This window comes from Pteronotus mesoamericanus, unplaced genomic scaffold, assembly GCF_021234165.1.
Source record: "Pteronotus mesoamericanus isolate MK-2021 breed Mesoamerican mustached bat unplaced genomic scaffold, CSHL_Meso_final contig_32, whole genome shotgun sequence".
Lineage (NCBI taxonomy): Eukaryota > Metazoa > Chordata > Mammalia > Chiroptera > Mormoopidae > Pteronotus > Pteronotus mesoamericanus.
Genome location: NW_026555134.1, coordinates 8,808,382 through 8,830,146, shown reverse-complemented (window position 1 = coordinate 8,830,146; position 21,765 = coordinate 8,808,382). Strand labels below are relative to the sequence as shown.

At 35.0% G+C, this 21,765-nt stretch overlaps 1 protein-coding gene across 3 annotated transcripts in view; it reads right to left on the bottom strand.

Annotated features, from left to right (window-relative positions):
* Positions 1-21,765, bottom strand: part of SPOCK3 (SPARC (osteonectin), cwcv and kazal like domains proteoglycan 3) — a 298,992-nt gene that overhangs the window by 168,892 nt on the left and 108,335 nt on the right. For all 3 annotated transcript variants that reach the window (XM_054576076.1, XM_054576074.1, XM_054576077.1), the window contains exon 3: positions 19,026-19,071. In XM_054576076.1, the coding sequence (XP_054432051.1) occupies positions 19,026-19,071 (46 nt within the window). The remainder of the gene's footprint in view (positions 1-19,025; positions 19,072-21,765) is intronic.

Genomic DNA, 21,765 nt, shown 5'->3' with positions numbered 1-21,765 from the left:
TACTAATTTGAAAAATAATCTCTAGCTTATTTCCAAGGCCTGACTGGGGGGAATCAAGTAATAGGTAGCCCAAATGGCCCATTATAAATAGACGATATCTAATGTGTAGCAACCTTCCATTATTAAATACAAATTGTATATATAAAAGCACACCCATATATATCTGTATAACACAAATAAACTGAGTGAATGGATGGCTCAGATACTCACGGTACCTAGTCTTACTGATATGCCAAATTTCCTTTAACCCACTGCTATAGCCTCAGGTGGTAATAAAGAGTAAGATCAAACGTATGGCTCCCCCAGGTTTATGGATAGGTCAGAAATGAATTCCACTGTGTTACGGTGTTATTCATGATAATCCTGAAATACAGTGATAAAGGTTAATTACAATTTGCAGAGTGCAGCGAAATATACATCACATCATCTACTTTATGTGGGAGGAGAGATGACTTGAGTTACTGAATTGTGGGCTGTGGCTAATATGCCGGCTCTCTGGTCATGGGAATGGAAAGAACAAGACTGAATGAGTGAGGACAAGAGGTCAGTGGGAGAGACATATGGGTTGTCCTCTAGGAATAGACACAGAGTAAACAGATAGTTGTGCTCCCCATAAATGCCACTCAGAGAGAGCTCTCAATCCTATGGTGTCAGTCAGCTCTTTCTTCAGTTCTCCAAGATTTTTCCTCCATCCTTCCCACTTATATTATTCAAGAATCCCATGTACAAAATGGGCATGGTTACAGACATAAAAGGCTATGCACAGAAAATTTTTCTTGACTAAATTCTTTCCTCAACCCTGTGACCTGTAAGGAGAAACCTTCTTCTTACCCCTTTTTTGAAAATAGTACTCCTACTTAAATAAATTTCTGTGCACAGACAATTTGAATCTATTACCCCAACAAGTAGAAATGCTGTCCCCCGCCCCCGCCCTGCAGAACGTCAGACCTAAAGTTTAATGCCCTACAATTTCAGCCAGGCTTATTGTTCCATAATCACCCATGAGGTGTTTGTCTTGTGTTGAATAAGATCATATCTTTTTCTTTATATGTTATTTATAATAACATATCTTTGAAGCATAATTGACAAATTAAATTTAAAAAGGAAAGTCACCAGGAGTTAATTTTAGTTCAATCTCCACCTTAATATTAAAATAAATTCATATATATTTATAACCAGATTAATAGGATTCAATTAATAAAATCTGGTTTAATAATATTTTCATATTTATTGAGTCTACTCTGTCAGAGGGTTCTACCTCTATTAGAGGTATAAAAAAGAGGAATAAATTAAATATATTTATTATAATATAAATACTGTAAATTATTTTATTACATGATGAGGTACTTTAATAACGGGATATTCACATTTGCTAAGTACAAAGAAAATAAATCTACTTTATTACTAATCATCTTCAGCAAAAACAAATATTACTAAAAGATTGTATTCTCTAACAATATAAGGTCACAATTTCTGTGAATAAAGTATTTAGGAACACATTCTAATAGTAATGGTATCAGTGATGAATGACTCACCATAAAAACCACATACTGTTGAAAGTGCGACAAATTAGAAGAGAAATTTAATTCACAGAAGTGAAACTTTAGCCTAAAGACGTTTGCTCAACTCCTGTGGATTATGGAATTGAGGAAAGAAAAACTAGAGACGAAGGATGCTAGGTCTGAAGCAGAGTATTATTACCTAGGAATGGAGCAGGTAAGGGAAAGAATGGATTTTATCTATCTGCCAGCAGTAACTCCCTCTCCTTGCTGCAGCAGTTTTATTCTCCTTGTGGATCTGCTCCTCGTCCTGTCAATGTGGTTCCATTTCAATAATACCTAAGTCAAAAAGCGAATATTTGACCTAAACCATGCCAATTTGATCTAGTTCCTTAGGATTTTCAATCTGGACCACACAGAGCATTGGTGATATTAGTTCTTATTTTATTTAGAGACCCACTAGCCTTTACACAAGACTTGACATCTTAAATAAAAATGGTGAATTATCAGTTGTAGTTTTAGAGGCAAAAATGGAGGGGGTGGTGTTGCTTGGCACAGCGACTGGCTATAGCTGGGAAAGGGAGACAGGAAACTGAGGAATAAAAAGCGCGCTGACTGCCCTGCTGCGCAGAGGGTGCACACGGGCTAGGCGTTAACCACTTCACACGTTACAGCACTGGCGAAGTTTGGCTTTTCTGTCAGTAAAACAATGCATGGATTTGTGCAATTCCTCAGATCACACTTAGTATTTTTTATCACGCAGTGCTGACTAAGTGGATGCCAGGTGCATAGTCAGCACCTGCTAACCGATTGCTGAGACCTTACCGTATGTAAGCATACAGGTGTGCTTATGGCTAAATACCCAAACTTTATAAAGAAAGAAAATATTGTATTCTACTTAGAGATACAGGTTTATTTCATTTCACTTTTAATAGTTATCACAGAAAAAAGCAAAACCAAAAAAGTAGAAGAGCTCAAATTAAGTGACATTTTGATAAATACTTGTTCTGTATCCAAGTCTAAAAAATTATGTTACATTTCTAATTAGCTTCTGGAAAACACACTAAAGTACTCAGTAGTCATTATCTCTTAAGATGCTAATGAGGCAATGAGAACTAATTATTTTATTATTTTTGGTTGATTTGGATTCATTCTCTTTAGTTTTCTGTGAAAAACTACTACGTACAGACATGGATTCTTCAGCGACAACTAATGGTTTTATCTTTTAATTGTTCATACTTAGCAGAGATGCTCAGCAGGGTTGCCCATTATCAACACTGTGATTTAATCTCGTTCAGAGCCACTGGCAGGATGGATTAGTCATATCACGGGGTCATGAAATCATCATCATCATAAACATTACTACTAATTAGCAGCAGGAAATCAGGAGTGTCAAGCATTAATATATGACTTTTTAAAACTGAAAAGAACCTAGTACTAAAGTAATTTACATTTGTGCATGTTTAAAGGTTTATATTATTAAATAAATATTCAAGTTAACATCATGTTTGAGAAAACAGAAAAAAAGTATGTTTTTTTCTTTAAAATGTAAATCACAGTTCTCTATTTACCTAATAATGTTATCAGTTATATTTATTACTAATATGGACTAAGTATACTTCTCAAAGTTTCATATATATTATTTAATATTCATACTAGTCCTTTGGGGAAGAATTACTGCTTTTTTTCACATAGAAGAATAAAAGTGAAGTGGAGTAGGCAGAAACAAACCCTTAATAACGGAAAGAATTATGCTGAGTCAGTAAATACCTGACATGTAGGTCATCATACCCCATCCGTACGGAGTCTCGGAATGACTCTCAGAACAACAATGCAGTATTACCAAGGATGCTAAAGATACCCTCTTTGCCTGCCTTAGCCCTCGTGTTACCAAAAATATTTATATGAACTTAAACTCTTTTAGTTCTCCACTTGAACTTACTATATGAAGATTATCCTCTCTAAAACTATGATAAATTTTTTTCTTCCAATAATTGCATTTCAAATCGATCAGCTGTTCTATCTCAATAAAAGTGACTGACTAAATAATAAATTATTAAGTTTTTATATACTACTGGACTTTGGATTTACTTTTAGCCAGCAGAAATTGCCTGTAATAGAAGGAAATAAGGAGTTGTAGAAATAACCACTATCTTCTTTCTCAATTGTCTTATAACAAGAATTAACTTTCAGAAAAAATCTGAATATTAGAACTAAAAGATTTCCAGATTCTCAAAACCCTCTATATTCTCTTGATTCCTGGAAAGCTGTTAAGTGTAGCCAACCTAGGAAGGGGACAAAAATAATGTCTTATATGTATATAGAATAATATTTATGATTTTTTTCCTGTTCAAAAATTCATTCTTGAACAAGATAATAAGCTGAACACTTTAAATCTAAATACCAACCTTTATCAAAAACAAGCACATGCACACAAAAATAAATAAACTGCTGAAAATAAAGATAGAAGCCATGGAAAAGACAAAACTGATTTAAATAAAAACGGTCATCACTGTATTTCTCAGAAGGAGATACTGAATGTCTTTTGCCTAATGAAAAGATGGAGATATGGTTTGAAAGTATGGTTTGATGGCAATTTAACATTTAATTAAAAAACGGGGCTGCAATATGGAACCTAACTTGGCAGGCCAGTGATGGTTTAGTTTTTATCAGTTCAGCAAGACGTAAGTGACGTTCTGTGGTTGCAACTAAAACTCTTACATGTGCACTGTCAATAGTAAACATTTGATCACATATGTCTTTCAAGACAGTGCAGATCAACTATATCCATTGAGATCTGTATCTGATGGGAATTTCAATTTAACTTAAACTAACAATGCTCTAGCTAGAAAAAATTACTAAAGTTTAATCTATCTGCATATAAAGCAGTACTAGCCCTGAAGAACAACAGATCGATCAGTCAATGTTTCTCTCTTACATTGATGTCTGCATCTGTCTGTCTGTCTCTCCTCCCTCCCTCCCTAAGTCAATGGAAATAGCCTCAGGTGAAGGAAAAAAGCAATACTAAGTTTATTTTAAAGGGCATACATACTTTAAAATAATAAAAATTTATGTAGTTCTTCAGAGTGGAAAAAAAGTCAGAGTACTTGAATAAAAATAGTAATTTATCTCCATATAGAATTTTTAAATCTGGAGGCTCTTCATATATTAAGCAATTATTTTGTCAACAAACACATTTGTTGTACTTAAGTATATATTAAGTAATGTATTAGTTTCCAAATTAACATTTACCCATTAATGAACTATGCTGTTTCCATAAATTAGTTTACAATTTTATAGGAACCATTCAGTGTAAGTTAAAAAATAGTAGATTTGATTAGTGATTAGTAAGTAAGAAAGAGCTGACTCTGTCAGCTCTAACACTGAGATCATTTCCAAATAGAAAGAAAACACAAACAGGGTTAAAGTCTTGGGGTAAAGGTCAAAAGGACAAAAAATAAATGACATTTTTCTATAAATTGTGACTACCACAAAGACCTGATGTGTCATTATATTTTTGCTTTCTTGATGTATGCTCTATGACTTACTACTTCTATGTGGTTATCATAAAACCTAAGTATAATCGATATTTGGACTGAAGTACCATGTTAGAAGGCATGATAAGCTTCATGATAAGCAGGTGAAATAATGAAAGAGATGATGCAAAATATCTCTTCTATGGTATTAAATAGAAATCTCACCTGCTAGCTTAGCAGAGGTCCCTACAGGACTTACTGTCTTTACTTAGGCAAAAAGAAATGGAAGAACTCCAGTTGAACACCCTCGGGTGGATTAATCATAGACAATTCCTTGGGCAAGTCCACCTCTGATTGAGTGTCTCTCATGTCAGAGCAGCCTGTCCTTTGAGCTCCAAATCTAGTGTGTAATTTATTTAGTTCTGGTAATTATTTTTCCATCTTTCTTCCCTGCAGAATCCTTACCATTGACTTTTCCTAGATTTCTGGCTTTAGAACTAGACCTGCCCTAGTTTAGCCAAATCTTCATTTTCATCCCAAAAGGTTATGGGTCTTGATTTTGAACATTAATACAGCTAAAATCTGCTAAAATCTGCTGTCTCATGTGGCTACTATCAGGAGTTCTGCAAATATTACTTTTTTTTCTGATTTCTGCAACCCCATCATTATATGTAGGCAACTCTATTCAAAGTCATCTACCTGAATAACCTCCACTTCCCCATTCCGCAGGGGCTAGACTGGAATTAAATTTTTCTACAAAGCTTAAATAATATCATCAAAGATAAAGGCTATATTGAGCTTTTCCTGAATGCAACTGTCAATGAGATAATCCTGTTTTTCACCTCCACATTTTAAATTTTTATGAAAGATTATTTATCTCTTAAAAAAAATCAGAATCTTCCTACTGATGTATTTATCCATTGATAGAAGATCACAATCCTAATAAGGCTCAGAGATTGCCTCAACTATTTGAGTTCTGTTTAGTACCCATCATGATATGTTAAAACATATTTCCCTGGATATATAGGACTCATGGTCTGGCTTCACAGTCGCCTTTACCCACTTTTTTCTTCTTTTCTAAATTAAGCAGAAAATGCCCAAAGTTTGATTTCTTGTCCTGAAGGTATGTCATTTCTCTTCCTTGACCTCATTTCTTTATTTAAATCCATACTGCAGCCCTTTTTCAAAGTCACAGCGTCAACCAAAATACCTTTCAGTCCTACTGTAAGCCAAGTGCAAAGAATAAAACAAAACAAAACAAAACAAAAACACTTTAAAATATTCTTGCTGACAGAGTGATTTGAGATGATTTTAGACTGTTCTTCAGAGGTCTCTCCAGTAAAAGACTTGTGGTAAAGTAGCTTTAAAACATGTTGTCCTTTGACACATAAAACTACTTAAATAGAAGGATCTACTTTTTATATGCTTTTTATCCTTCTCTTCCGAAAATAATCCACAGCACTGAAAATATACGACTATGGCTATGGAAAGATATGGTCACATGCTGTTTATATCACTCTATATTCTAATGAAATGTATGATTCCCTAGATTTTTATGGTTTAACATTGTTTCTAATTAGAGAGATCAGAAGGATGGATGTTCCCTATCCCGTTGTGACAATAACCAGAGCATCGCCAGAGATCTGTATTGCTTCAGGGTTTTGTAACTTTACCTCCAGGATTACATGGAATATTTGTTTCTCCCTGGGTGAGATTTTTGGATCTGGGTCCTTATTTTCTTCTTACCGCCTCCAAGAGCTTGACCATTATCATGTGGTAATGCAGGCTGAAAACTTAGGTTTATAAATTATGCATTAGTTAGAGAAGAGATTGTTGAGCTGGGAATTTGAGACTGTGCCTGCGTAGCTCTTTTTCCACTGAGGCAACTAATTGCCATCCTCAAAGTAGGGGAGAAAGTAAAGAAATTTGCTTGTGATTCATCTAAATTACCCAGATCAAAGATTTTACTGTAACACTCTCCAACCAACCTTCAAGATTCTTTCACAAGATCCCAAAGCATCTTCAATGTGGCTGCCCAGATTAGTCCACTGTCTTCAGAGTTCACATTCCATATGCAACCCACTCCAGCAAAAGAGCCCAGAGAGACTCTCACTCTCCACTGCAGGGGCCAAGTGGAAGGGAAACAAAGAAGCTGCTGTAGATTAATGTGTCACCTAGAACAACTAACCTAATAAGAGGAAGTGGCTTTGACCTTTGAAGAAAACCTGGTTCATACCAACTATTTAATTTGACATAACTTAGTTAAAGTAAATATTTTCCTGAATGTCTCTCCAAATTTAATTACACAAAGTGAATTTTTAGTTTATAAGGTCAAAGACTTTTCAGGTCCTTTTTTTAAAAAAAGAAACTTTTTGTTTTTCACCTGTCGACACAATGACAATACCAGCTGCAGAAATAGGAAGTAAACCTTCACAGAAAATGCAGTTGTATGTTATCAACATACGGAAACTTCAGAAAAAGACAATAATCTAGCACATCTCCAAGAGGATCATTTTCAAAAGGTACAAAGTATAAAAGCCCAGAGACAGACAACAGGCCACAGAATAGTCACAGCATTCCAACAACGAAGAACAGAATGGCTACTTCCTGTACAGGAATAAGTATACTCCGTGCCCTGGCCTCTCCCTCAGCTCAGCCAACTCTACACATGTTAGACTTTCCCCTGCCTTTTGTGTGTATTGTCTTTTTTTTTTAAATTTATTTACTTTTTAAATACATTTGTCTCTGCCTCCCCCCCCACCTCTTTCCCTTGCCCCCTCCCTCTTTCCCTCCCTCAGCTCGTCCCCTTTGGTTTTGTCCATGAGTCCTTGCTATATGTTCCTTGACTTTCCCCTTCCCTTCCCTTTCCCTGCCTCCCCCTTCCCTCTTGTCTCTGTTGATTTCTTTTCCTTTCAGTGTTGCTGGTCATATTTTCCTTGTATCTTTGCATTGTTGGTTAGGTTCCGCTTATAGGTGAGATCATATGGTATTACAGTGTGATTTCTACATTGCTAGGATACTTACAGATGGATACAAGAGAAATTGATTAAAACTGACTTAACCAAAAAAAAAGGGAGAGAGAGAGAAACCTATATGAATATAGCTCATTTGAGATGAGGCTGGACATGAGGCCCAAGTATACACGCAGGATTAGGTTCTACTTGCTTTGTCTTGAAACACTGAACTCCAACATTTGGCTTCTTACCAAGGTGGCTCTGCTTTTCTCCAAAGTTCCATAATATTATATAGATACACTGGCAAAAATCCACTTTCCCTGTCCTATAATTGTGCTGCACATCCCAGAATCTAAATGGCCTGGTTTGGGTCATGTTCTCATCCTTAAACTAGTTCCTAAGAACAGAGAACAGGAAGGCTCTACTTGTTCAGTTCTGGGTCACTTACCCACTCCCTGGTTTGGGAGCGATGTTAACCTAAGGACACCTAGTGGCCCAAGGGTAAGAGTGAGGCAGGATTTTCCACCAGGACATAAGGATGCTAAAGCCAGAAAAACAGATGTTGCTTGAACAGGAACATTCATCCAATACATATGCACTCCTTAAATAAAATGTCATAAAATTAAAAATTCATGCATTGAAGGTTTAATTAACATATACCATTTTTAATATCTAGTGCAAAGGAAGATATTGGTTTGTATATCAGCTCTTATGCTTATGTAAGGGAATATGTGTAGTTATCATAGGAATTATTTAAACATTATTTTAGTAAGACTGACTGTACTGTCTTCCTAGGGATACCATAGCTAAGTACTACAAACCAGGTGGTTTATAAAAGCAGAAATTTACTCCCTCACAGTTTTGGAGGCTTGAAGGCAAGCCAAAGTAGTGTTGGTTTTCTTCCGTGTCGTCTAAAAAGGGCACCAGCCATATTGGATTAGGGATCATTCTCAACCACTATGAGTTCATCTTAACTTGATTATATTTGCAAAGACCCTATATGAAATAGGGTCACATAGAGAACATTGGGGGTTAGGACTTCACCTGTCTTCTGGGGGGACACAATTCAACATACAACACTGACCCCTACTTTATAAAAGATTTAAGATCTAGTAGAGTCTCAATAATACAAAACATTTATTTTTAGAAATAACATATAAAATAACATTTTATATGTGTGTATTATTTTCTTTCCAATGTTTTCAACTTAAAATGAACAAGGGATAAAAATTTATGCAGAAGTTCCTGACTCCAATTACTAATATGCTCAGAAGTTACACAGTATAATATACACTTAGTTTTGAATCTGTTAAGTAGAAATCTGTATGTTCATTAGAACCATTTTTGATAGGGATTGTTAACATTTTAGAATGAAAGATTTTAAACTTATTTAACATGTCTGAGAAAACATTTTTAAAATATGGAATAGTAGATATGACATCTGTCTGGAAATAGTCCAGCCATTGTTAATATAATGAGAATGCTTTGCTCACCATGGATGTACCCTGGCAGCCAAGGGGAGTGACTGGAATACACTTTCATGAACAATGATGACTTCACTGTACTTGTCAGTGGGGGTGGAAGACGCCCTTGAGTGAGCATGTGTACTGTGTGGCTGTTGTATTCAAAATGACTCAGTGAGTAGAGCAACGAATCTGCATCGGATTTTCCATTAAGCTTGAAAATTCCTCCAAGGAAACTAGTCAGATGATTCAGAAGGCCACAGCTATGGGCAATTGGTGATTGGCAGCTTCATCACAACAACGTGCCCGCTTATGCATCACATCTTGTACAGAGTATTTTTGCAAAACATAAAATTACCCAGGTGACTCAGTCCTCCTACAGCCAGATTTGGTGCTCTGTGACTTCTGGATTTTCCCAAAACTAAAATCATCTTAGAAAGAGAAAAGAGTTCAGAGCACCAGTGAGATTCAGAAAAATACAACAGGGCAGCTGAGGGCAATTGGGAGAACTGTGTGAGGTCCCAAGGTGCCTACTTTAAAGGGGCCTGAGGTGTCATTGTTCTATGTACACCGTTTCTTGTACCTTGTACCTTCTCCAATAAATATCTCTATTTTTCATAGTACATGGCTGGATAGCTTCTGGACAGACCTCGTAGAAAGCACATGTTGAATAACCAGTTAAGAGACCTTGAGACTAAATGACAGCCTATGAGTTTTCCCACCTCTTCTCTTCTTTTACCACTTTATTAACTATCCCTTGGAATCCTCCAGGCCTTAAGTTAAATGTGATTCTGCAAACATTACCTTTGGCTTCAGGTTAATTAATTTTTCCAAGTTGGCAGAGCTAGTCATTAGTACAGCTCAGACTAAAACCCAGTACTGATTTTCAAGCCTACAACATTTTCCCAAAATTATGCTGCCTCCTATCTTATAGTAAAGGTCGCTATGAAATTTTAAACATGTTGTCTCCTATGTTCCTTTAAAATTTATTTTAATTTCTAAATGTTCTGGGCTTAACTGAAAATACAACCAACCCCACTGCAGACAGCAATAATTATCTCATTTTTACAATGATGATTAAAATTATAGGTGATAATTTTGGAGGACAGTATTGTAGGGAAGCACAGGACTATGTGATTAATGACATGAGTTCTAGTTCTAAATGTACAACTTAATATAAATGGCTTGCATTATAATTATTTAATATAACTTTGGGCAAGTCCCTTAATTATTAAGTGACTGTGAAGTTAGGGCTAGCAAGTCCCATTCTTCTAATAATATAGAAATTTGCTAGTTTCAAATTAGAATGTAAGCAAAAATGGCAAACCATTACAGACATAATACTTATTAAGTGATATTTAGCAAGCAATATGTCTGATTATGAAGTATTTTAAAATAAATTTGATAAAATAAGTTTCTAACAAAGATTTTCCCAAATATTATTCTAAAACATTACTCCTGAAAATTTATCTTGAAAATTAAATTCATCCTTCCAGTGACAAACCACTTCTTTTTTAGAAAACAATATGAATGAAAATTATTGGCAGAATTAAGTGTTATAACATCAACATTTACATTCAAAGATTTAATCCTTAACAAGCCATTCACAAGACTTACAAAATACTGGAAAAATAAAACTGAAAGGCTAAAACTTGGAAATTATCCTTTGCCATCTCCTAATTTTAGAGATCATAAATTAGAAACCCAAAGAGTTTGATTAAATGATATGCAAAGTTACTGTGAGCGAGAAAAATTCAGTCCTTTCTCTGTCATTGACAGCTTCCTCATGAGATCTAACTTGAAATTGCATTGAATGACCATGAATACAGCTAGGCCCCTGGCCTGGGTCATTTTTACGATGGTGATTAATTTCTGAAAGGAATTATTTTGATAACTCATTGCTTGTGCCTTGTGATTGTCAGCTGTATCTGCATAAAATATTAAACTTCAGAGTTTAAAATTCAAACAGATTCACACCCATCAGAATGGGTTTTATTTTTAAAAAGCACAAAATAACAAAAATTGGTGAGGCTGTAGCAATGCATTCTGCATTGCTGGTGGGAATATAAAATGATGCAACTACTATGGAGAATAATGTGGTTGTTCCTCAAATAATTAAACAGAATTGTTAGGTGATCCTGCAATTCTAACATCTGGATATATGCTCAAGAATAATTGAAAGCAGAAATCCAAACAGATATTTGTACACCAATGTTCATAGCTTCATTTTCACAATAATAAAATGTGGAAGCAACCCAATTATTCATCAATGGATGAAGACAGAAACAAAATGGGTTATACGATGAGGTCAGTCCAGAAGTATCCAGCCATGGACTATGAAAAATAGAGACATTTTTTGCAGAAAACACACGATACAAGAAACATTGTACATAGGAAAATGATACCTCAGTCCCTTTCAAAGGAGGCATGTTGGGACCTCACACAGTTCTCGCAATCACCATCAGCTGCCCCGTCATATTTTCCTGAGTCTCTGTCTGAAATCTCTTCCCTTTCAAAGGTGATTTTAGTTTTGAAAAAAGCCGGAAGTTTTTGTTGATTGCAGCCTGTACAAGTTCAACATTCTCAGTTGTTTGCTTGTTGCAGGCCTTCCAGAATGTACACCACTTTCAACAGATTCTTGACCGTCTTTGAAGTATTTGTGCCACTTTTATTTGCACTGCACTCATTGCATCGACCCACAAAGTCTTCTGAATCATCCAAATAGCTGCTGCAGAGGAATATCCTAGCTTAACGCAAAATTTGATGCAGATCCATTGCTCTACTCACTAATTTTTTTTGTTCTTTTGTTTTTTTCTTTCTTTTTTCCCCCTTTTTTAAATAAGCCAATGTGTGTGCTGTCTGGTTTAGTGTCATTTGGATTTTTTTTTCCTTTGTTATCTAGATCCTGTTCATTCTCATCTGTATGATCCTTGTTGACCTTACTAAGATGGTCATTTCTTCACATGTCAGAGTATATCAGTAATAGCAAAAAATTTTTGATCATTGAATTATTTCATTTGTGGTCTTTATCAAGTGTATTGATAGAAGGTGACCATTCTCCACACTGCTGGCCTCGAGGTATCTGTCTGGAATGACTTGTCTATTTGCCTGCTTTCTGGGGCACTGTCTGCTATCTCTCAGCCTGCTCCCTCCACATTCTTCTTTTCTTTTGTTTTTCCATTTTTTAAAAATTTATTTATTTCTTATTTTTATTGTTCAAATGCATTCGTCTCCTGCCACCACTTTCCCCTGTCCCCTTCCCCCACCTCCCTACCTCAACCCCTCCTCACCTTGGCTCCGTCCCTGTGTTCATGTATGTTCCTGACTTCACCCTTCCCTTCCCTTTCCCCACCCCCCTCCCTTCTTCCCTCTTGATTCTGTTGGTTCCTTTTTTCTTTCAGTGTTGCTGGTTATATTTTCCTTGCTTGTTTGTTTTGTTGGTTAGGTTCCACTTATAGGTGAGATCATATGGTATTTGTATTTTGCCCTCTGGCTTATTTCACTTAGCATAATGCTCTCCAGTTCCATCCATGCTGTTGCAAAGGGTAGTAGCTCTTTCTTTCTTTCTGCTGTGTAGTATTCCATTGTGTAAATGTCCCATAGGTTTTTGATCTGCTCATTTACTGACGGGCACTTAGGTTGCTTCCAGCACTTGGCTATTGTAAACTGTGCTGCTATGACCATTGGGGTGCATAGGTTCTTTTGAATTGGTGTTTTGGGATTCTTAGGGTATAATCTCAGTAGCGGAATCACTGGGTCAAAAGGCAGTTCCATTTTTAGCTTTTTGAGGAAATTCCAAACTGTTTTCCACAGTGGCTGCACCAGTCTGCATTCCCACCGACAGTGTACTAGGGTTCCCTTTTCTCCACAGCCTCACCAGCACCCATTGTTTGTTGATCTGTTTATGATGGCCATTCTGACCGGTGTGAAGTGGTATCTCATTTCTACTCACTAATTTTGAATGCAATGGCCACACAGTACACATGCTCAAGCTCACTCAAGGGCGTCAACTGTCCCCACTCACTAGAAGAGTGAAGTTGTCATAGTTCAAGCATGCACATTCCAGTCCACTCTCCTTGGCTGCCAGGTTACATCTATGTTGTACAAATGTTCTTGTTATGTTAACAATGGCTGGACTTTTTCTGTACAGACCTTGTATACATACACTAGAGTATTATTTAGCCTAAAAAAGGAAGGAAATTCTGACACATCTTATAACATAGATGAACCTTGGGCACATGACAGTAAGTAAAAGAAGCCAGTCACAAATATTGAATGATTCCACTTATATGAGAAATGTACACCAGTCCAGTTCAGAGACAGCAAGTAGAATGGACGATGGTTGCCAAGGTCTGGGAGGAGAGGGGGAAGAGGAGATATTGATTAATGGTATAGAGTTCCAGTTTGAGAAGAGGTAAGAGTTCTAGAGAAGAATGTTGGTGATATTTGCACAGCAATGAAAATGTATTTAAAATGGTTAAAACAGTAAAATGTTTTATATATTATATATGTTTATAATTTTTTAATTAAATACACACATACACACACACACATACACTCAGTGTGCTCAGATTCTGATCCAGCTAAATTATATCAAAACGTTTAGGGACCAAGCCTAGGCAACTGTGTTTTTAAATGAGTACTTAGTATTCACAGGTTAAGGCAGGACTAAAAACCACTCCTTAAGCCAATGGAGGATTCCTGTAAAAAATAGGACTTCCTCTGTGAATCTACAGATTTTTCAACCTTCACAATATTTACTACTATGCTAGCCTAATGAGGATTGAGATAAGAATATTGTTTTTTTAATATCTCAACACATTGAGTATATTTGATTTACCTCCTTGCTCTATAATTTAGGTTCACAATTTAGTAACATATAAGGCCATTAAAAAGAAATAAATATAATTTGCCTTCTTGCACACCTATGTAGGCTACTGTGATTTAAACCAAATGAAGTAGATTTATCTCAATTTTGTCTTCTAAATTAAAAACACAGACCTTTATAGAATCTTTATTATCTATTGAGAATAAAAAGCAGTATTTGACATAGAACTAAACAATCCAATATTCTTTATTTCTATATTTTAGAGATTATGGTGTAAAACAAATTAAATACTAGTCTTATATAAATGAATCAAAGATAGGAAGATGAAATACATTTCTCACACAGAAGCCCTATGTAGTTCTTATGGACTAAACCTGACACAGAGTAAAGAAACAAGCACTTTTGGATTCTAGGTTAAATATAATTTATTTGTGAGGTTTTCCAGAAGGTTTCTATAAGCCAAGGCTGACAAAATAGATGATTTAAAATAAAATTCATGATATAAATTGGCGTGGCTATCAGTTCTGAATACCCTAACGAGTAATTATTTTAAAACGGTACAAAAATTCTATATCAATTCTTTTGAGTTGATCAAATAATAATTCAGATCAAATAATGGTTCAGACTTTTCATTTTTAGAAAACATTGTGATCATATAGTCATCTCTGCATACTGTTACCACTGAATTTCAATTCTGGGAGCACCAATTTTTCCACTAGAAAAATGCCAAAAGGTCCCAAGGTCTTAAACAAAGGAGCATTGTGGTCCTACCATGGCTCTATTGTGAAGCATGGATCAGACGTATTTATTGTTTCAGCCTCCTGTCAAAAATACCATCTAAACACATGAAAAAAATCTCCTCATGTAAACAAGTGAAAATTAAAGGCATCTGGGAGAGAGGCAATATGTACAAGATACAAGGTTAGCTATTAACATGTCTTATCTTTCCTGGCCTAATTTTGAGCAGCTTGCATTTAGCGATGGCCCCCAACACATCATTTCTTTAGGAACTTTTGTTAATTTAATGCAACCTAATGAGCCAGTTGGAGTCAGACTGCCCTTCCCACAGAGCTCCTGATAGGAAGTGAGACCATGAAGAAACAGCTGTGAGATAACAGAAGGGCGCTGATCTAGGTAATACAGCTACACTTCTTGCCCCTGAAATCTGCACAAGGAGATGAAGCACATCAATAACATGAAACTGGCTTGTCCTGAAACCTCTGGGTCTATTTAAATTTAGCTTCTTTAGTATTAGTCCATTGATTATAATTCACTGCCATGGTAGGGAAGCAGAGAAACTCCAAGCTGGTTTAAACAGTAAAGTTAAGGAAATATAGAAAGTATATTTTGTTTCCAACTTCACAGCAGGGAACCTAAATAACAAATCCTGCCAAACACAAACAAACAAACAAACAAAAACAAAACCTTTTGAATAAAAGGTGATCCTTGTAGATAGTGTACTTCAGCTTAAGTAGTGTCTCTAAACAACTGTCAGAATTACTGCTAAAAATTCCAGTGATATCACTTACACACCCAAATTAATATGTGATCCAAGAACAAGGTAGGGTTAAGGCAATGAAGAGAAAAGAAGTAAAATTTTTAAAACTAAAGTGTATCTATCCAAAGCATTCATTATAAAATATTTATCATGCTACCACTTTAGCTTCTTCCATGCATCTCTTCTTTCCTTTGTCATTGTAAACATAGAATTTTTATGCTGTATTCAAGAAGATGCATGTCCTCATTAAAACTATTCTTCAGTTTATTTCTTTTGTGTCAACTCATGATTAGCCATGCTAACGAAGAGAAGTAATGGCACAGACATTTCTAATGAAGATAACCAAAGCAATTTATTTTTGGCATCAATATGCTTTCTTTAATATTACAATAGAATTACCATCACCAAAATGATTTTATTTAAATTCATTTGAAACCAATTATATGTTAACAAAAGTCATATTTTGGTAAACAAAGTATAAATGTTCTGATTAATGAAAAGAAATTTACATAAGATGGGAAGCATGTTACAGTTAAACCAAAAGGTAGATAAGCTATGTGTGAACAATCATACCTAGAAGCAAGGTGCAAATATGTGTATATTTGTGCATAAATATGCATAAGTTTATGGGTGCATGTATGTGTGTCCATATTTGTACAGAGGAGTTTGGGGCTGAAAAACGATGCCATATATATTATGAAATATTAATTAACATTCTCATTAGTGCTACTTTGATTTCTACATATTTTGTGAAGCAATCTAAAGAAATGGGAGAAAATGTGATCATGAATATGGTTTAAAATGGCATAAGTAGACATATAAAAAATATATAATTCTAAGGCAATTTTTTGTCACTCTTTGCAGGAAACACACAAACTCCCCAAAAGGAAAATGTGAAAAATAAACTTATATGGATATGCTATGGCAGTTCATAAACAAATAAAAAGGTAATATATTACAAATTATAAGCATTCATTAAGAAGTCTTCTAAATTATTTTATATTCAACAGCTCAACCATATTTTGAAAATAATACTTAACAGAAGATTCCATCATCAGGAAGAACAATAAACATATTAGAAGTTTACTTAGCTCAGGTCTATTCTAGTCACATGATGTGCTCTATCTTACTCAGAATTAGATGGGAAAAGGATCATTTTCCTAACTCCTGGCTATGGTCTACCAATGGGCTGGTTTATTTGATTCAAAGGCAAAAATAAACAAAATACAAATAGAGATATCTCAGGCTAAATTTTTTTACTGTATAATGCTTTCCTATGAATGTCTACCAACTATCCATGTTCCATCAATCAAAATCTAGGGTCTGATAGACTACAGAATATTGTCTAACACACAGAAACAAAACTTCCAGCTCTATTTCTAACATCCATTCAAGTGAATATTTATTTTTAAAGCATACACTTTAAAATTCTGTTAGTGTGCCATTATTTTATTTTAGAGCTCTCATATGAGGAACCGTACCACATACTAGTAAGGAAATGGGGTTCTGGGTCAGACTGCCTGTTCCCAAATCCTGACAGCCACACTGTAGGAATATGACCTTGGGCAGGAGCTCAACCTCCTTCAGTTCCTCACCTTCCACATCAATCTGGCAGGGTTATTTTGAGGATTAAATGAACTATTACATTGAATACTTAGAATAGTGATTCAATATAGGACACTTTTTATAAATACCAGCTATTATCATCTAATGAGCTTTCTCTTTGCCTCATGAAGATGATGCTTTTTGACAAGTTAGTAGGTTGAAAACCTCTTTGAAAATTAATGTAAATCAGTTTTAAAGTATATTAAGGCTTGAAAGGATCCCTATAGCAATCTTTTTTATTTTTATTTTTTAGTGAGAGATAAATTGCAGTTGAACACATTGTCACTCACACAGACATTAAAAAAAAAAGCATCTTTATTGTAATTGGATGCACTAAGTATGGCAAATTTAAATGTTAACATCTATTTCATACATAACTCCAAATTTTCAATGTTTGTGATTCCATCATAAAATTCATTTCCCAAGAAAGCTTGCAAACATATCTCAGTATACGTGTCATTATTTTTTCATTGCCTGTCTTTTAGTGCATTTCACTTGACTTATTAGTAGCCAAACCAAAATTATTTCCTTTTCGAATTTTGAAATGCAGATATCACTAGCATGCTGGAAAGTAACAGTGAAATCACATGAAGTACAGAAGAAATAAACTAATATTAAAGAGGGGACAGAGTATGAATGACTGTTTCAGGATGCAGGTTAAGATCAATGGTGACCACATTCCCCGTCTAGGTCCACGGGTTGGCTCCCTCTCGCAGAGGTTGGCTGTTGTAGCATTCATTCAAAATATTAAATCAAAATTTGGATGCATATCAAAATAGCCTAAGCTTCCTTTAATAACACATTATGACTCCTGCTTTAAAATAATTGCTCTTTTTAAGTGGCGCTACTTCATGGAGCAATATCTTTTGTAGGGTTACTATAGCCTATGTAAAGTAGAAATTTCTTTTGTTTCAAACTTGAAAAGGAGAATCTCTGGTTCTATCATTTTCTTCTTTTTTATTACCATTTTTATTACCATTTATCCCCCCATACCCTCTTCTACCTCCACCCACCTTCTCCCCTCCATTTACCACATTGTTGTAATTCAGTAAACAAATCTGTTTAATTATTTATACAATTACCTTCACACTGAGCTTGATGTTTTCATTCTCATTGTATGGAAGTACTTCTTTTCTCATGCATGTTTCCTGCTTTTTCTTCTCAAGTAAGCAAACCAGAACTGCAAACTATGTGTACAGAGGTCAGTGGGGGGTGGTGGGGGGAACCCTAACTATATGAGAGACTTTTCCATTTGGGCCTCATTAAGACCCCAGCTGAGTCTAGTCACCAGTCAGATCTGTTTTAAATAAAAGCTTTCATTAACTGAAAAAGAAACACCAAAGCCATATGTTTTGAAATTTTACACAAATAATTTCCTAGTGAATGCACTTGAATATATTCAAAAAACTGGATGAAGTGACTTGTATCAACTAAGAAAAATGGGAATGGTATGATTCAGAAGCTTAAATCAGTAATGGAAGATATATATCTGATGAGTCATCTTGACATAATCATGTTACCTAATTAACTGTACTTCTAACTCTATTATTCAGAAATGAAAGTGATTATTGCGCAAAATTTTTCCATTTACCTAAACTGTCTTATGCAGTATTTTCAAACCTAACAAGACAATTAATATCATGTTCAAAACAGTGATTATAAGCATGTGAAATTTTTAATTTTATAATAATTAGATTCTTACCCTGATCGAAGGCCTTTCCTGGACTCCAAGTGCGGAAATAATCATCCTAAGGGGGAAAATAATGTGGATTGAGTGTATATGAGTAATTAAAATGTAAAGATTCATATAAAATCTAAAAGAAAATATGAAATACAGAAGCTGAATACAAACCTCTACTTCCTGCAATGGCAAGCAGCAAATTATAAAAAAATAAAGAAAAAAATAAAGAAAAGAACAAGAGAAAAACAACAGTTATCAAAAGAGAACACATTGTTTACATGTTCTAGAAATGTCTTTTTCAATAAATGTGTTCATTTTCATTGTGAGTCAATGGTTACTCTAACAATTTAACTATTTTACATTGTCGCTTTACCTAAATATTATAATGCAATACGTTCAATTGCAATTCAATGTGCAGTATAACATGCAGATAATTACCCTGAGCTAATAAGCTATAAAAGTGTCTTGCCAATTTCCAATTATACAACTTCATTTTCCACTAGTATGATAGTAAATAGAACCATTAATACAGTAGGGAAAATACCAAGTGATTTTCAACTAGCCCATACAGTACAAATATATGTTGTGCAAATCAATCACTTATTAATTGATTATATAAGGAGTTCATCAAAATGCTATTGGAAACTTAAAGAAAAGCATACCTAATTCAATCTTGCCTGAAGTTTAAATCTTTGATACAGAAAAGAAACATTACTATGTATTTAGTACAGAGTTTATAAATATGATCATACCACAGAGAAGTGGTGCAAAGCACACTGAAAGAAAATTTAAAAGCAACAAAGCCAAATGGACTATTTTATTGACTGTTTTTATACCCTAAAACTCTTGTACAAGTACTTCATACATATTACCTTTTATGTTAAATAAAACAGATTTTGCTGTTTAAATTAATAAGCTATTTTCACTACAGTAAGTAAAAGTAGCACATCATGAAGTTCACTGATGGAAGATGCCCTAGCTCCTCTTTGGACCCACAAAGTCAGTCCATTGGAAAGCTGCAGAACACAGGAAATACAAAAAGGCCAAGGAGAGACTCTTCCAGTCTCCCTCCAAATTCTACTAACATCTTCCAATGGAGAGAGAGGAAAATGTGGCACTTATTTTAATTATGGAAATAAATACATTTTCTCTAATGTAGTTATTCAAGAATTTTCAGTTGCTACAAAATTTGCTTCATTGTGATTAATCATTCCTCACTACCTTCTGCATTCCCACCTCACTGACTTCAAATGAAAGAGATGGGCAAAAAAGCCACAGAAGACACCTGTCAGTCTTATTATTTATGTTGCAACAGGGTTATACTAAGAGAAGGGCATGTTATGGCAGTCCACGTTGATAGGTTCTGTTCTGCAAAATTATCAAGGATTAAATTAAAAATAACACTGCTGGATAATTAAATATTAATTGTTTAGTCTCTTTTTAAAATCTCTTTTTAAAAATAATTTTAGCATAATAGAATTCTTAGAAAACTAAGCTATCAAATTAAAGTACTCCATTCAAATATCTAAACTTTAGCTGAGGCTCACGCATTCATTTACTGTCTTTTCTTTTTTCTGATTACGGTCTATCTCACGGGAGATCATTCCATGCTCATAGATGGATCGGAGTTACTCCCGAAGCCTGACTAAAAGCTAGACAATGAGCACAGAAGTGATGGATTCGGAAACAAGAAAACTTGTATTTTAAGTCTGGCTTTACCACTTCTTAGCTGCATAACTTTAGAAAAGGTATTGATCTAAACCTCAGAACCATTGAATAAAATTGGAAAATAATACCTATCTGGTAAGGTTGATGTGAGGATTAGTTATAAAAAATATAAAATACCAGCACAGCATCTGGCATAAAGGAGATGCTAAAGCATAACTGCCACTCACAAGGGCCAGGTTTGTCTCTGTCAATATCTTTGGGCCATATCACCATTGAACAAGTGCTCATTACTGCTGACATGGTCCTCTAGTTTTTTTAGAAGGAACTGTAGAGTCTTCATAATATTTGTGACGGTGATGTCCAAATGTTGGATGCAGTAAATATTTTTAAAGCCTACATAAAGCCAGTCCTTTTCATTGCAGTCTGTAGCAGTTAATGCAACAAGCCCAGTGTTTCTGCTGTCACCTAAGATTATTCTGACATGGTACAGCTACTAGTGGCATCATCCAAGAATATGTGGGCACGTTTTTACTGGAATAGTGACACCATCTGTGTAAATAAGACAGACATCTAGACGGGGGAATTGGTGTGAAACTGACATCAACAACACTGATAACATGAAAGCAACATGTTTGACACAACATATAGTGTTTGAAAAAATGCAGTCTTTACAGATTAGAAGAAATTGCGTGTGTGTGCGTGTGTGTGCGTGCGTGCGTGCGTGTGTGTGTGTGTGTGTGTGTGGATAACGTTATGGCAAAATTTAACCCCAACCACATATAACTTCCTTCAGAATAACATGATCCCATTGAGTTATTTTTGGGTCATAGCTATACAACCTATAATCATAATATAAACCATGAGCCAGGGTATTTGGTCTATGTCAAGGGCAATCTCAAAGTCTGGCCATTAAGGGGATCGGATACAGTATAAAAGAACAAAATACCAGTAGTTAGCCTATCAGCTATTTTTAGATACTTTTCTTAGTGTTCTCATATCACTAGAATTTTTTTTTTCTGAAAATGTTTTCACCTCATTAAATATTAGGAATTTTGCCAGGATGTGAAGTAAAAGTATTTTCATGTAAGTGTTC